A 14719-nucleotide genomic window follows, 5' to 3' on the forward strand; every position below is an offset into this window, starting at 1 on the left:
GGGTTGGTATGTTGGGGGGTGGGGGGAGCTTATTGCTCCTGGTGTCCACGCGACCACTCATGAAGATCCTGCCTAAGGATAAAGCCATCGCAGAAGAAAGGAAGCTGTGAAATGGAGACGTTCTCTTAGCATCATTTCAGCCTTTGCATCGAGCCATGCCTGAAGCCACAACAATCCCCGGATTTTTCTGTTATTTAAGTAAATTCCCTTTGTTCCTTAAGCCAGTTTGAGTTGGGTTTCTGTTCCTTTTAACTGAAAGAATCTTGATACACTCCCACTTTCCTCTTCACATTAAACACATCCTTACTTCCTGTACTTGGGCATGTCACTTAATATTTCAGTTTGCCTATTAGGCTTTTACAAAAGACAGAAAAGACTGTTGACGTCAGGCTGCTCCTTCTCAACCCAACAAAAAGCACCTGCTACTGGCTTGAAATGGAGGTAAGAAATAAAGCAAAATGCAAATTAATATCTAAAAATACATATCACACAATAATATATTGTCTTAGTCTGTTTGGGGTGCCTGTCACAAAATACCACAGACTACCGTATTTCCCCGAAAATAAGACCTAGCTGGACCGTCAGCTCTAATGAGTCTTTTGGAGCAAAAATTAATATAAGACCAGGTCTCATATAAGACCTGATATTATATTGTATTGTATTATATTATATCCGGTTTTACATTAGTTTTTGCTCCAAAAGATGCATTAGAGCTGATGGTCCGGCTAGGGCTTATTTTTGGGGAAACACTGTAGGTGGCTTTAAAAAACAAATTTAACTTGATGTTAACTAGACTTACTGTGGTGATCATTTTGCCATGTATGCAGTCATCAATCATTATGTTGTATATTTGAAACTAATGTTACATGTCAATTATATCTCAATTTTAAGAAAAAAGAGGCTGAAAACAAAATCATCAGTCACCACAATCTCTGCTCATTCCAGCATATAAGGGTTTTAAGGACTAAATATGGCACATTACTGCAGTATTTTTCAAAAAGTTAAAAGAGCTTTAGAATTTTTTTTCAGATTAAAAAACTGAATGTGGTGCTTATACCATATTTTATATAACATCCCCATAGACTGAGGCAGCATTCTATAATCCCAAGACATCTAAATATTCACATTAAACAGTAAAGACTAGCTAGCCTCATGCCGGCTCACTTCAGGTTTTGCCACCAAGTGAGCCTGCTGAGAACTTAAGAAAAAAACTTTGTTTTTAGGCTCTTTTAAAGTCCCTCGCTTCATGCATTTTATTTTTGTGTCTTACAGACATAAAATCTCAATGCACAAAGATGTAAAACAATGTTCATTGCAACATCACTTTTAAAAAGTTTGTTCCTCACAGTTCTGGAAGCTGGAAGTCCAAGAGCAGGGTGCCAGCGTGGTCGGGTAAGGGCCCTCTTTGGGCTGCAGACTTCTCCTGTACCCTCACATGGTGGAGGGGGCTAGAGAGCTCTGGGAGCGCTTTTTATCAAGGCCCTCATGCCATTTGAGAAGGGCTCTGCCCTCGTGACCTCATGAGGCCCCAGCTCCCAATACCATTCATTACCTTGGGGTTACGTTTCCGACATGGATTTTGGTGTGACACACATTCAGACCATAGCAAATGTATTTTGGGGAATGGGACGAGGTTCGAGCTCCTAAACAGAGACCAGAGATAAGTTGACCCTGATCAGGTCCCAAGAACTAAGGAAAGAGACACTCCTTACTGTACTTCGATCCCTACGCAGGGCCACTCATGAGCCACATGCAGTCTGAGGAGAGCCGAGCACACTGGTGCCCACACATAGCTGTCCTGCGGCCTGACCATCTTACTCGGCTTGACCCAGAACCTCTGTGTAAGCGCAGGCAGAAAAAGGCAGTAACGAGGACTTTGCAGTGCTGGTTTATGTCTTGTAAACTGTTGAAAATCCCTGGATCCAGGAGCAAAGGGAGTTGTAAGCATGGTAAACTCTCTGTCTTGGGTCCCCAAACACGGCTTCAAAGCTATCCAGCCCCTTCCACCCAGGTGTCCTCCAGTAAGGGGGGGCCAAGGCCCCTCACCTCCTGTTCCCAGAGCAGTCATTGGTTGGTTGCTGTCAGCCACTCGTGACTTAACTTTTCTCACTTCCTTACCTTTTTCTGATCTCCGTCCTCTCCTGCCTTGGTGGTGGTGGCCAAATGCCCCGGATTTACACCCGCTGCTCAGCCATGACTATTCTGCCCAGAGTGCCTGGTGGTATAGGTAAGCAGTTTCTGTTTGGAAGGGTTTTTTCTTCTTTCTGACCTGGCCTATGGGAGCCACTGTGGGGGTCAACCTCTGAGGGGTTCTCTGCCGTATGGTGACAACCCCGGCAGTGTGTGTTCTATATTACAAAAGGTTCATAAAGGGAAAACAGTGATTTGAGAAATGATCTGGATGAGAGAAACTAAGTGCAGAGCCCTGAGCCACTTACAGGTGGGTTGACACGGGGTACATCACTTTGTCCCTCTTGGCATCCATAAAAGAAACAGTTGAAGAGGTCCCCAACTATGGGCCATGGGCCGGTGACATCATAATACCTGGGGCCGTTGTTAGAGCCTCACCTTCCCCAGCCTTAGCACCGTTCTGTTTCACTCTCCCAGGCGGCCGTGTGTGTATTTTCTTAGCAAACCACCCAGATGCTTCTGATGGACACCTGGATTGGGGAGCCACCACAGTAGATGACATCTTCAGGAAGTCACTGAGCTTGCTGTTTTCTTAGCCAGGTCTGGGGGGGGGCTGGTGGGTGTGGGGGGCTTCCAGACCTCTCCCAGGGACCCCAGGGAATCTGAGGGGGAAGAGAAAGTGACTGCCTTTCACACTGTCTCTGGTATCTTCCTTTTTACCACAGGAAGGTAGCAGGCACCAGGGCTTTGCTGGTCTAAACCATCATTCTCTGCTGACCCAGAAGTTCTAAAAATAGAAAAGAGGTCTGGATCCTGCTTCCAGGCTTAATGGGGGTGGAGGGAAGCAGAGTACCCTGGGAGAGCTTGTTAACAGCAAAGGGACCGAGCTTCCCTGGGGTGAGGAAGGTTTTTCCGCAGTCCCTGCCTCAAGCTGCAGTGGTACAGCCTGTTACCTTGGAGATGGGTAACACTTCCCGGCAGGGCAAGCTTCACTGTTGCGTTGCTGGGAAGAACTAAAAGTGGGAACCGGGTAAAGCAGGGTCCGTCCTGTGATGACCAGGGGCCCTTCTCCCAAAGATGGAAATCTAAGTGGAGAAATGCAGTTGAGGGTGAGTGACGGGTTGACAGGTGGTAAGAGAGGGTGGGGCAGATGCTAAGCTCTGGACTGAAAAATCGAGGGGGCCTGGGGTCTTAGTCCTGTGCTCCCTACACGCCAGGCATCGTGCTAGGTGTTGGGATACAACCGTACACAGTGATGGGGCTGGTCGAGAGAAGGACCACGGCAACTGAGTATGAGACAGGCCAGCAATTGGAGGATACTTTCCTCAGTGGGAATTGGGGGGCAGCAAATGGGGTTCAGGAAAGACTTCCTGAGTTCTCATCAACCAGAGAGCAAAGGACATTTCTAGAAGCAGTTTCAACTTGGGCAAAGAAGGGCATGAGACAGCAAGATGCGTGTAAGTGTTGCCAGGTACCGTAGAAGGAGGAGATGAGGTGGGGAGGTAGCAAGGAGCAGACCCTGAGGGAACGATAAACCTCGCAAACCAGGTTCCACGTGTTTCTCCACGGCACTGCGGAGCCACGCTGGGTTCTGAACAGGTAGCACGATGAACACCTGCGTACGGGAAAAAGCATTCTGGCCGCAGAATGTAAAATGGAGTGGATGGGGGCAAGACTGAAGCTTATTTGTCAGTTAAAAATACAAACCCTGGGGATGGCTTTATCCGGGGTAAATACTTAGGAGAGTCCTAGATCCAGCTGTTAGCCAGATGGGAAGTTGGCTGAAGATTTTTTTTATTTTTTTTTGTCCACTAATCGGGTATCTCTCTGTCTCTCTTTGGCCAAGGACCATTTTGCATGTTCCCTTCCTGCCCACTCCCCCAGGGCCCTGTGACCCACCTTTGTCTAAACTCTGGACCTGCCCTGAATGCATTTATTCAACAACTGTGTTTTGAGGAGCTGCTGTGTTCCAGGCACTGTTTTATGCCATTCCAGCAGTGAACACTACCCTGTTTCCGCGAAAATAAGACCTAACCGGACCATCAGCTCTAATGCGTCTTTGGGAGCAAAAATTAATATAAGACCTGGTCTTATTTTACTATAATATAAGACCGGGTATACTATAGTATAGAATAGAATAGAATATCGGGTCTTATATTAATTTTTGCTCCAAAAGACGCATTAGAGCTGATGGTCTGACTAGGTCTTATTTTCGGGGAAACATGGTAAGTCGCTGCCTTGGTGGAACTCGCTTCTAGTGTGTTTATGGGGGCCAGGGAGGTGGGGAGACAGATCAGTAAGTATATAGAATGTGCAGGGCTGAAGCGTGCTAAGGAGAAAGCAGGGCAGAGGTGCTGCTGTCTGAGATGCACTGCTCAGAGGAGACCTGTCTACGAAGCTTCCATTTCAGCAAAGGCCTGGGGGTAAGGACGTGTCCTGTCCGTCTCTGCCCCCCCCACCCCACCCCTCCAGTGCCAGCGCTCTCCGTCACCTAGAAGGACACTATAACTATTCACGGAATGCAGGGTTGTTCGAGTGTCACCTGCTGAAGTGCTTGAAGATGGAGCCCATTCTTGCTGGTATTCTCCATTTCTATAGTGCTTTGTATTTTACAGAGCCCTTCACGTTCTCAATTCCAGTGGCTCCTGTTGACAAGGGAGCTGAAGTAGGCTGGGCCGTTCCTGTTTTCCCCATTCCATTCTGCAGACGAAACCAACCGAAAGGTCCAGTGCTCACACACGGTGTTCTGTTAGCTTTCTGCAGCCCAAACCCCCTCCACCAGCCCTCACAAGTCACCCCAGAATCCACACCTGCGGGCCTCTGAGGTCATTAAGTGTCGTTAATCACTCACTGAAAGGGAGCTGAGACACCGCGGGGGTGGCCGGGGTTCCTGGGGCGGTCCTGTTTCAACAGGCTCTGCCACTAGAGTCTCCCAGCCAAGTGCACCGAAGTAAAGCCAGTTTTTCTTAAAGACATTGTCACATTGCTGCTTCTCCAAAAGCAAAGCATCCTCTGAATAAAAGATTAAAGACCCAAAAGAGAAAAGCAAGTTGCCAAACCACCATTAGGCTATTTAACTTAATGATTTCGTGAGAATGCACTGTCGTGCAAGCAGCAACTTTATTGGTGGATATATGTATATATCCATGGCAAATAACAGAAACCTAAATGATCTAGCTTAAGCAGAAAGGTAGGGAATTATAAAGAAGGGGGTATTTCTTGGAACCTGAGAGCAGAAAGTGAGTTCTCACAAGTGCCTGGGATCAGTAATTAGAAATTCAAGAACCAAGGTAGTTCTCAAACTCCTCTCCCTTCACCTCCCACCTCAAAATATTTATCATCTTCCAGTCCCTGCGCTCACCTCAGTTACAATCTAATGGGACAGACACCAATTTTTGAAAACCACACTAATGGTTAATGTATCATTCTACATTAAAATAAGCGCTCTGAAAGAAAGGAACCAAGTTCTGTGGTAGTTTGTATGACACAAAGGAACCTAAGTAAAGAGCTATTCTAGAGAAGACTTCCCGAGGAAGTGACATTGGAGCTGCAATGTCAAGGACGAGGAGGTTCTGGGAGAACAGCGTTCCAGGGCAGAGGGCACATGCAAAGGCCCTGTGGTCCCAGGAGCGGGGTAGCAGCAGTCCAGGAACTGCAGAGGAGGTGTGGTGGGACAGAGGGCTCGTGGGAGAGCTGGAGAGAGACATGGGTGGGCAGCAGCCAGCCCAGGTGAGGCCTCAGGTGCCATCCTAAGGACAGTTGTCTTCATCCTAGAACAAAGGGAAATCTTGAACAGTTTTTAGTAGGAGGGACAAGCGGAGGGGTGACACTGGATCTGGGTCTTTAAATGACTACTCTGGCTTTAGTGAGGAGAACAGATTGGATGAGAGGACGCGTAGGGTCTAATGAAGTTGTCTGTGGAAAGATGACGGTGGCCTGGACAGGAAAAATGTCGATAGAGACAGATCAGTGGAGAGATTTGAGAGAGATGAAATTAACAAGAGTAGGTGATGGATTGGCTGTGGGAAATGAGGTGTCAAGATTAATTGCTAGGTTTCTGACTCATAGACGTAGGTGGATGGTGACTTGCTCTCGTGAAAAGAGGATAGGTCTGTAGGGTGTGTGGATTCAGTCTTGGACATGTTGAGTTTGTGGTGCTCGGCTTGGAAATACCCAGTTTCAGTGAATTGCAGGGTCTGGAGTCGGTGGGGAGGTCTGGGCGGTTGACATACAGTTGGCAGTTGTTGTATGGCTAGTAGTTGAAGCCGTGGACAAGGGTGAGATTGCCGAGGGAAAGACGAAAAAGTGGGGAGAGGAAGAGAGGCTTACGTGCTCGGGAGGCCTGCAGAGGGGACAGAGGAGCCGGCAGAGCAGGGAGGGAGGACCCCGGTGAGACCGGCCCAGGGAAACGAAGGCCGGACGACCCCTAACTCCACTTCTCTGCACACAGGCTTTTCCTGCTTCTGAGTGCACATGGTGGCCCCACAACTCCTAATTCCGCTTCCCAGAGAATCTGACTAATCCATCGCAGAGGAAGTCTACCGCTGATTCAATAAGGCGAGAGGAAAAGGCTGTAGGACTCGCCCGTGGCTGCAGGTGCAGGTCTCAGAGGAAACACAGTACTTCTCTTTGCCCCTTCTCCGCGAAAGCGCTGTGCTCCCTTGCTGCCCTCTGCCTGCTCTTGGCAGGGCCACCTCCTTCTCCTTCAGGGAGACACCGCCCCTGACCACCTGACCTATGCAGAGTAGGTCCCTGTCCTGATGACTCTCTGTCATCGTAGCCTCCCTGTTTGCTTCCTGCACAGCGCTTTCCACAATCTGTGATTGCTGTGTGTAATCGGTGAACACCAGTCTCCCCTCTGCAAAGAACAAGGACACTGTCTAGCTTAGCGGTTCTCACCTAGTGCTGATGTGCTCCCCGCAGACCTCAGGCCACGTCCTAGAGACATTCTTGGTTGTCACAACTTGCAGGGGAGGAGTGCTACTGGCATCCAGTAGGTAAAGTCAGGGGGGTTGCTAAGCATCCCTCAATGCACAGGGCTGCTTCACAGCAAAGCATTAGCTGGTCCAAAGTGTCAGTCGTGCTGAGGGTGGGAAGCCTGTTACCTTGCTCACCATGGTGTCCTCAGCACCCAGCACAAGCCCGACACCTCATAGGTGTTCAGGAAGTACTGGATGAATGAATTTAAAGGAGAGTTGAGCTGAATATAAACCCCCCCTCCCCCCCCCACCACCCATGGCTTTGTCTTGATGCTGCACTTCTTTTTCTGGACTTCTTTTCCTCCCTAGGAAATAAGCGTTGGGTATTTTTATAATGGCTACAGGAACTAGCCTTGCCTTCCATGGCCAAGGTAAAGAGTATTTGCTCCCAGGAGTTGACAGGGAAATACCTGCCTGAAGTGAGACTGGGTAAATGGCCACTGCATCAGCGCATGCCTGAGGCTTCAGTTAGGTAACTACCAGAAGAGTAGAATAAAACGTCTCACGAACCTGAAGTCCACATTTTAGTAGGGCTCTACAGGAACCTTTCCCAGTGACTGCACAGAAATAAAAATGGTTTGGGAAGCGCTGGCGGCATGGAATCAATGTCCAGTGCTGGGGCATTGATTGAATCACTTTATGTTTTGTAGCATGCAGAGAAGCACTGACAGAGAGAGAAAGAAGCAATTGAACCAGAAAGATGTCAATGGACTTGGCCAAAATCCAGACAATGGACTACTGGTTACGCACGTTAACCAGACGCAGGATTTACTGGTAAAAACCGTTGCACTTTAACCGAGTCACAGTGAGGGGAGGCAGAATGTGTTAAGCTCTGGGTATTGCCTCTCCTCACAGAGGATCCCAGGAGGGAAAGAGATTGAGTACTCATCTCTGATCCCCTGCCTTTAGAAGTGACTGACGGATCTCCGTGCTGTTTGTAGAAGTGATGCAGTCTTCTCGGCCACGTCAGTAAACATTCAGGAGCGTGGAAAGAGCCTGTCCATGTTATCAAAGCCTGAAGTCAGAATTTAGTTCTCGAATTCCCCCTTCCTAAGACTTTTTTCTTTTAGGAGTCCCTAAAATCTAGATCTAAACATCAGTTTCAGGAATTGCTATTGGAGCAGGAGAGTTTGGGCAGGAGAATCCACTTGAAGAATAACCAGAAGTATGGTTTTAGGCCGACTCTCAGGGTGTAAATTAGCTGTTTTCCCGAGATGGTGAGTGGATTGTCCAGAACCCAGCATTTATTCTACCACAGAAAGGACAGGCGCCGGGTTGCCAGGTGCAAGCCTGACCCATAACCGTTTGACCCATAACCGTCTGTCTGTCTAATCTACGCCGGAGTTGAAACCTCAGACCTTTGACATGATCATCAAAAACAGTACAATTGTAATGCTGGCAACCAAATGATCAGGAAAACAGTCATGTTTTGCTTAAGTATTGGCACTCCTGGGAAAGCAAGTTTGATTAAAAGGAAATGAGGAAATGTCAAAAGAGTCTTGAGATTCTGAAGGATTCTTTCAGTGACTTCAGATATTGATGATATGTCCTTATTTCATCTCATTTCATATAAACGCCTGACTTCCCAGGTGTACAGGGACGGCCTCACAAAGGAACAGCAGTGGCAGAGGGAAAGGATCACCCCAGTACAAAGACCTTACTGTTGTCTGTGTAAAGCACATCCTGTGAAAAGCATATCATCACTATGCCCTGCAGTCAAAATCTAGAATCTTGAATAGTGGATCTTCAAATATTAATAATGCAGCATCCACGCCCAAAACATAATGGATCATTTCAAATGAAAGTAAAGTGGAAGGTGAATTGTAAGTCTGCCATGCTGTTATCCACTAGGGGAGGGGTTGAGTCCGAAAGGATGAGAAGAGTGACATCTAGTGTTCACATGTGTGACGGTGTTTCCCTAAGTGCGGGACTGAGAAGATGGTTTAGGTGGTGCTGTTCAAAGGCAGGACATAGCAGACTCACATAGTGGGAAAGTTAGTTTGTCAGTAGTTCTCGCTCAGTCCTTAATGAAGATAGTCGGAGTTGGCGCTGATTTAAAGACAGCATACTGCGGTAGTTATTCTGTCTGGGTTTGAATCCCGGCTCCACCACTCACTAGCTGCGTGACTTTGGGCAAATTTAATTCTCCAGGCCTCAGTTTCCTGGTCAGTAAAATGGGGTTAATGATGGCACCTACGTTTTAGAATTTAAATGAGTTAATTTATGGAAAGTACTTGACACATAGTAAGCGCTACTTAAACGTTTGCTTTAATTACTAGTACTTTTCACACTGCTTTAACACTTGGCCATTTCCTTTTGAAACAGAGAAAGCAGGCCTCAGGCACAGAACATAAGGCACAACATGCTGGAATATAAAAGTAGCATTTTATTTTCATTGTCTTCGTTTTTATGGTTACCTTCCACGGTTGTTGAGAGCTGTTTGTGCAGAAACACTCAAGGCTGTGTTGTGTGCCATGGTCCACAGTGCCCATTTTATAGGTGACGAGAGAGTGACTTGCTCAGCCTCACAGAGCTAGTAAATGGAGACCGCAGTGTACTTGTTTTGTTCCTTGGAGACTGAGATTGTCTTTGCCGATTATTTAGCACAAGTTCAGTGCTGGAATTGTAATAATTGCACAAGCCAATAGCAACCGGATAATATCTCTTAATAAGCCAATAACGAAATAACATACTTCAAATGAAATTCCAGTTGTTTCAGGCAAGAGGAGTTTAAGGGAAATAAAGTCCAAATTGAAGTGTGTACCTTTCTACGGGTGGGCTCTTGGAAGAGTTAGCTTAGCCAACCAAGAGCTGCTGTCCAGCTGCCAGGGCAAAGGGAACATTTCTAGTTGCTAGGGCATGTTGCTAGGGAATGATGGCTCCGTGTTGGGGGGCAAGACAGTCCCCTTTTGTGGGGCTGCGGCATGGTTTTCACCACTGCGGGTAAAGAGTCACCTTACCACAGCAGGTGCTAATGCCCAAGGACTTCGGAGCGCTGTTTAGACCAGCAAAGAGTCTCCTTGCCCAGACCCACCCCTGGGTGAGTCCTCACAAGCCCTTCCTATTTAAAGGCTCACTCTGCCCCCCATAGGTGCTTCTCCACGTGTTCTTGTTGCTAAGCCCCCAGCAGGGCCCATCATCAGCTGAGCTACTGAGTATTTATCGATGACAGCAAATGTGATAGCATCCTGACGCACCCTCTTCAATGTAGATAGCGGCACTTTTAGAGCAACACAACTTCACTCACGTCATAAACAAATGGATTTGAAATCGTATCAGACCAGTCAATACACAGCAGTACCACGTGCCTTTCTTCTCTCCCCCACTTCCTCTTCCGGTAGCCTCTGCCCTCGATCAGCTGCAGCACATGGTTTCGACCCCTTGTCCACCACCTCACCCACAGCAGGGAAAGCCCTGACAGATACAGGCCCACGCAGAACCCACTGAGGGTTCAGGCCGGTGCCCAGGAGCAGGATGGAGCCATCTTTGAGTCTAGACTGCGGTCCCAGTGGGTTGAACCGTGCTCGGGCCTGTTCCACAGCCATCGGATGCTGTGGAGCAGCTTCTCTCACAGTGGGACTGAGCGGGCCCACCCCTTATGGTGCCATCCTCTACCCTCCGTGAGTCCTGGCCAGCTCGGGCACCATTTAAGGCCTTCCATATCACGTGGACAGCAGGGGTGGTATTGGAGCTCTTGCCAAATGCCTGCCTGACCCACACCTTTCCGGCCTCTTGTCGTGTCGCACTGCCTGATGGGCACTACACTGCCGCCAGTGGTCACCTTTCTGTTCTTCCCCTCCACGCACTGCCTGAGTATGCATCCCCTGGCTCTGGCTCTCGGTCCAGTGAGGCCTTTTCCAACCACCACCCCAGCCAAAGTGACCCGCCCATTTCCAACTAGTCGTTCTCTGTGACATTTCTCTGCTCCGTCTTCCGAATAGAACCGTTTGTTTCTGAAGTTGTGTCCACTGATTTCGTTTCTTCACTGTGCATCCCCCTCCACCAGGATATAAGCTCCAAGAAGGCGAGAACGTTTCTGACTTGTTCACACGGTAGCTTCAGCACCAGGGACAGTGCCTCGTTCACAGTAGGGCTTAGAGAAGGGAGGAAATGCCAGCCTCCAAAAGGGGCAAGCAAAGTGGGCTCAAAGCCTCAGGTCAGCTGTCCCCACCCTCTGGCTCCCAGGAAGCTTCGCCAATGCTGAACACTTGCCAGGAATGACGTCAGCCCTGCCACCGAGGCCACCACCCACACCCTGCGCTTAGCACTATGGAAGTGACACAGGTGTCACTAGGTACAAGTAAGGCGTTTGTTTCACGGCCAGACTCCTGTGATGGCTGGGGAATTCTTCCTCTAAAACTCATCACCCACCGCGCCTGCTTCTGGCCTTTGGATGGACAGGATAAACCCACTCCCTCTTCCATCCGTCACCAAGTTTGTTGGGGGCCCTCAGGCTGATAAGGAGGCAGAACTCACCCACCTGAAATGGTACACAAAATGCAAGTGTGGAGATAAACAAAGATCTCCCCAATGAGAACAAACAGGCAGTTTACTCAGAGCTTGCTCTAGCAAGAGAGGCAGCCACCGTCCTTGTAGTTGGTAGAGAGTCGGAGGCAGGCAGGAGAGAGGGAAAGCTTGCAGTGAGAAAGGGAGGGGCCAGGTGTGCCCCGAAGGAGGCTGTCAGCAAGGCTCATAGAGGCAGCACATCCTATGGGATTGGTTAGGGGGCATGTCATCTGGAAACGTGACAACAGGAAAGCTGGCCCTATTAACCGAGTCCTGCACACAGGTAAGACTAGTCCAAGTTGGCAACCCTGGGGCACGTGTGTGGAGAGAATCTACGGCGTCCTCAGCCTCGCCCTTGCTTTCCACGGTTTTCCATTTGACGCTGGCTTCTTTCTCGCAGAGGCTGCAGGACGAGCCCCAGCCTTCAGCTTGGGAAGACTCCGAAGATTGGCTTTCAACTCACAGTTTAGAGCTTGAGAAACTCACCTTGGCTGACCTGATAAGCCAGGGCACAGCTGTGCTGTAAGTCTGAAGCCATTCCCTCACCCCCAGCCTGCAGTGACACATCCAGTCCCTTCATAAGGTTGTGCTTCTTCAGGGAGGAGGGCAGCAATGTCATGAAGAAAGTGCACTTCTCCGCCCAGCTCATCCACCAATTTGAATCAAAGCTCTCTGAGTAAGTATGTTTCTCAGTGTCCTCCCGACGAGCCCAGAGCTCAAAGATTATGTCATTTCAGCTGCCTGAACGTAGCTTTGTTCAAAGAGCCATCTCTGTGGGACTTTGCACAGGTCTCTTTCCACTTCTAGCCCCAATTTCTTCTTCTCTCAGATAAAGAAGTTGGACCATATTTTTGTCAGCCTTCTAAAATCTATAGTCCCTTTGGATAAACACAGAACCTCACAGCCACATTTGATGTGTAATGGTTAAGAGTGACCACTTTCAGTGACCAGTGGGTTGGGTTTCTACTTTTGCAAATGAATGTCAAAAATGCAGGCTTCCCACTGCAAAGCAGAGTTTGCTTGCACGTGCATACATTCCATCCCAGCTTGTAATCTGACCCATGGTTACCGTTTGCCTGAGGTTTCTTATAAAGCTAGAATAGTCGTTAATGGCTAATATTTATTAATGTGTCAGGAATTCTGCTAAGGGCTGCGTGGATTATCTTATGCAATCCTCACAACAAGTAGAAGTAATAGTATTATTCTCAAGATATCCCAAAGTCAATTGCTAAATGATCAATTTGTCCAATTTATCAAAACATTTAAACTAACTCTTATAACAGTTTTTATTGGGTTGGAAGGTTTAAACGGGTTTTAAAGAATTCTGCAATATTTCAGTTAATTGGTTTTAACTGTGAATCCAGCATTTTAAGGAATGTTCAAGTCTAGTCAGGTAAGTGGTCATTTGGCAAATTGATTTTCAAGGGATTGGCTTTCAGTAAATTGACTTTTGGCAAATTGACTTGGATAGAGTCCAGTTATTATCTTCATGTTGGAGATGATGAAACTGTGGCTCAGAGAGGTTACGACACCTATCCAACGTCACACAGCTGGTAAATGGCAGAGCTGAATCTCCAAGACAAGCGTGTGTCATTGTGAAGCTCCTGCTCGGAGCCCGATCCCTGCTCACGCATGCCTGTAGCTCTGCTCCCCACCCACGGCCCAGGACCTCATCCCCGAAGGCCTTCCCTGCCCTCTCTAGGCCCCCAGGTCCCATCTGCCCCATGTGCAGGTGATTCAGTTCAATTCAGGGGACTGAGTCTGACGTGAGCACCTGTTACATGCTGGTCTCCAAACAGCCACTGGAGTGGTTGGCAAGAAGGGAAGCTCAGGACATTCCCCTGGCCACTTATTGTTTGCAAACGAAGTCTTTTGTTCATCAGCCCCGGAAACTACTGCTGAACTGCCTCAGTTGTGGCTGTATGACCAGCTCCGGCTGACCAGGAAGGCTCACTTGGGAAGAGCACTGTCCTCAGGAGAACACCCCCTCCCTCGGAGCCCACCCCTTGTCCCTTCTAGTGTCCGTGGCGCCACCAGAGAGCAGCTCACACGTGTGCTCCGTGCTCCTTTCACAGCTCCCTCTGTCCTTTCCCCCGGCAGACGAGTCCCTTCCGTTTCCTCTTCGCTAGATTCTGCCTTATGTTCTCCCACCGCCTTAGACACAGCCACGCTTCTTTCTATGTAAGTGACTGTTGCTCAGTGACAAAGCTGACCTTGGGTGATGACTCTGTCTGGTGTCTTGACAGAGCCCTGGAACTCTATCGACACAGAATGCGGTGGCTCGGAGAAAACAGCAGAAAGGTAACTGGGGGGTTCGTTCTTTGCCCTCCTGCCCTTGTTACCTCCGTGTATGTTAGAGCTCTCAGTTGCAGATGACAGACCCCCACCTGAAACGGGCTTCAGCTGAGAAAGGAATTTCTTGACGTACATAAGTGAAAAACCAAAGAACCCAGACAGCTGTGTCCAGGGACTCGAACGATGTCACCTCTTTGTCTCTGTGCTCTGCTTTCCTCGGAGTTGGTCTTATTCTCAGGAAGGCTGTCCCCAGGCTTGGGACGATGGTCATCAGGAGCTCTAAGCTTACATGTCACCAGCTAGAGTGACATGTTGGAAGGGACCTCACCTCATTTTCTCAGTGCGTCTTCCCAGGGCCTGGGATTGACCTTGGCTGGGCTCCTGTAGACCCCTGTCCATCACCAGGGGCGTGAGCTGTACTAAGGAAAGCCAGGGGGTGGGGAGAGCGGCGACTGGGGACGCACCTCCCATCCCTAACCTCATGGACTGAGAAAGGGAGACAGATGGTTATACGTGGGAAGCCAGAGTGTTGTTACCGGAAGAGGAAACAGATCCCAGGCAGGTGAGGACAGCAGATGTCCCCTCGGCCATTTCACCTCAGACCCATAACGAGACGCGTCCGACTGAGGCTGACCATCTGCGCATAACTTTTCTTGAAAGTTTGATTAAAAGTCTTCCTCAGACCCTGAGGGTAAAAGAGTGATCGTGGGCAATTAATTAACCTTTGGTTTGCTTTCTTATTTGTTTTAGCCTATTTTCCTAGTCAGTTACTTTTCTGGCTCACCGTTTGCTTTCACCTTAGGCATTTT

At 48.7% G+C, this 14719-nt stretch overlaps 1 protein-coding gene across 4 annotated transcripts in view; it reads left to right on the forward strand.

The window, feature by feature from the left end:
- The first annotated feature begins 3108 nt into the window (after positions 1 to 3108).
- Positions 3109 to 14719, forward strand: part of VWA3A (von Willebrand factor A domain containing 3A) — a 46119-nt gene continuing 34508 nt past the window's right edge. For 3 of the 4 annotated variants that reach the window (XM_033101921.1, XM_033101920.1, XM_033101922.1), the window contains exons 1-6: positions 3109 to 3239; positions 6581 to 6726; positions 7760 to 7883; positions 12016 to 12137; positions 12214 to 12291; positions 13862 to 13916. In XM_033101921.1, coding sequence (XP_032957812.1) covers positions 7761 to 7883; positions 12016 to 12137; positions 12214 to 12291; positions 13862 to 13916 — 378 coding nt within the window. In that variant the 5' untranslated portion in view covers positions 3109 to 3239; positions 6581 to 6726; position 7760. The remainder of the gene's footprint in view (positions 3240 to 6580; positions 6727 to 7759; positions 7884 to 12015; positions 12138 to 12213; positions 12292 to 13861; positions 13917 to 14719) is intronic. The other variant, XM_033101923.1, reaches the window with a different exon arrangement.

This window comes from Rhinolophus ferrumequinum (assembly GCF_004115265.2).
Source record: "Rhinolophus ferrumequinum isolate MPI-CBG mRhiFer1 chromosome 15 unlocalized genomic scaffold, mRhiFer1_v1.p scaffold_54_arrow_ctg1_1, whole genome shotgun sequence".
Classification (NCBI taxonomy): Eukaryota; Metazoa; Chordata; class Mammalia; order Chiroptera; family Rhinolophidae; genus Rhinolophus; species Rhinolophus ferrumequinum.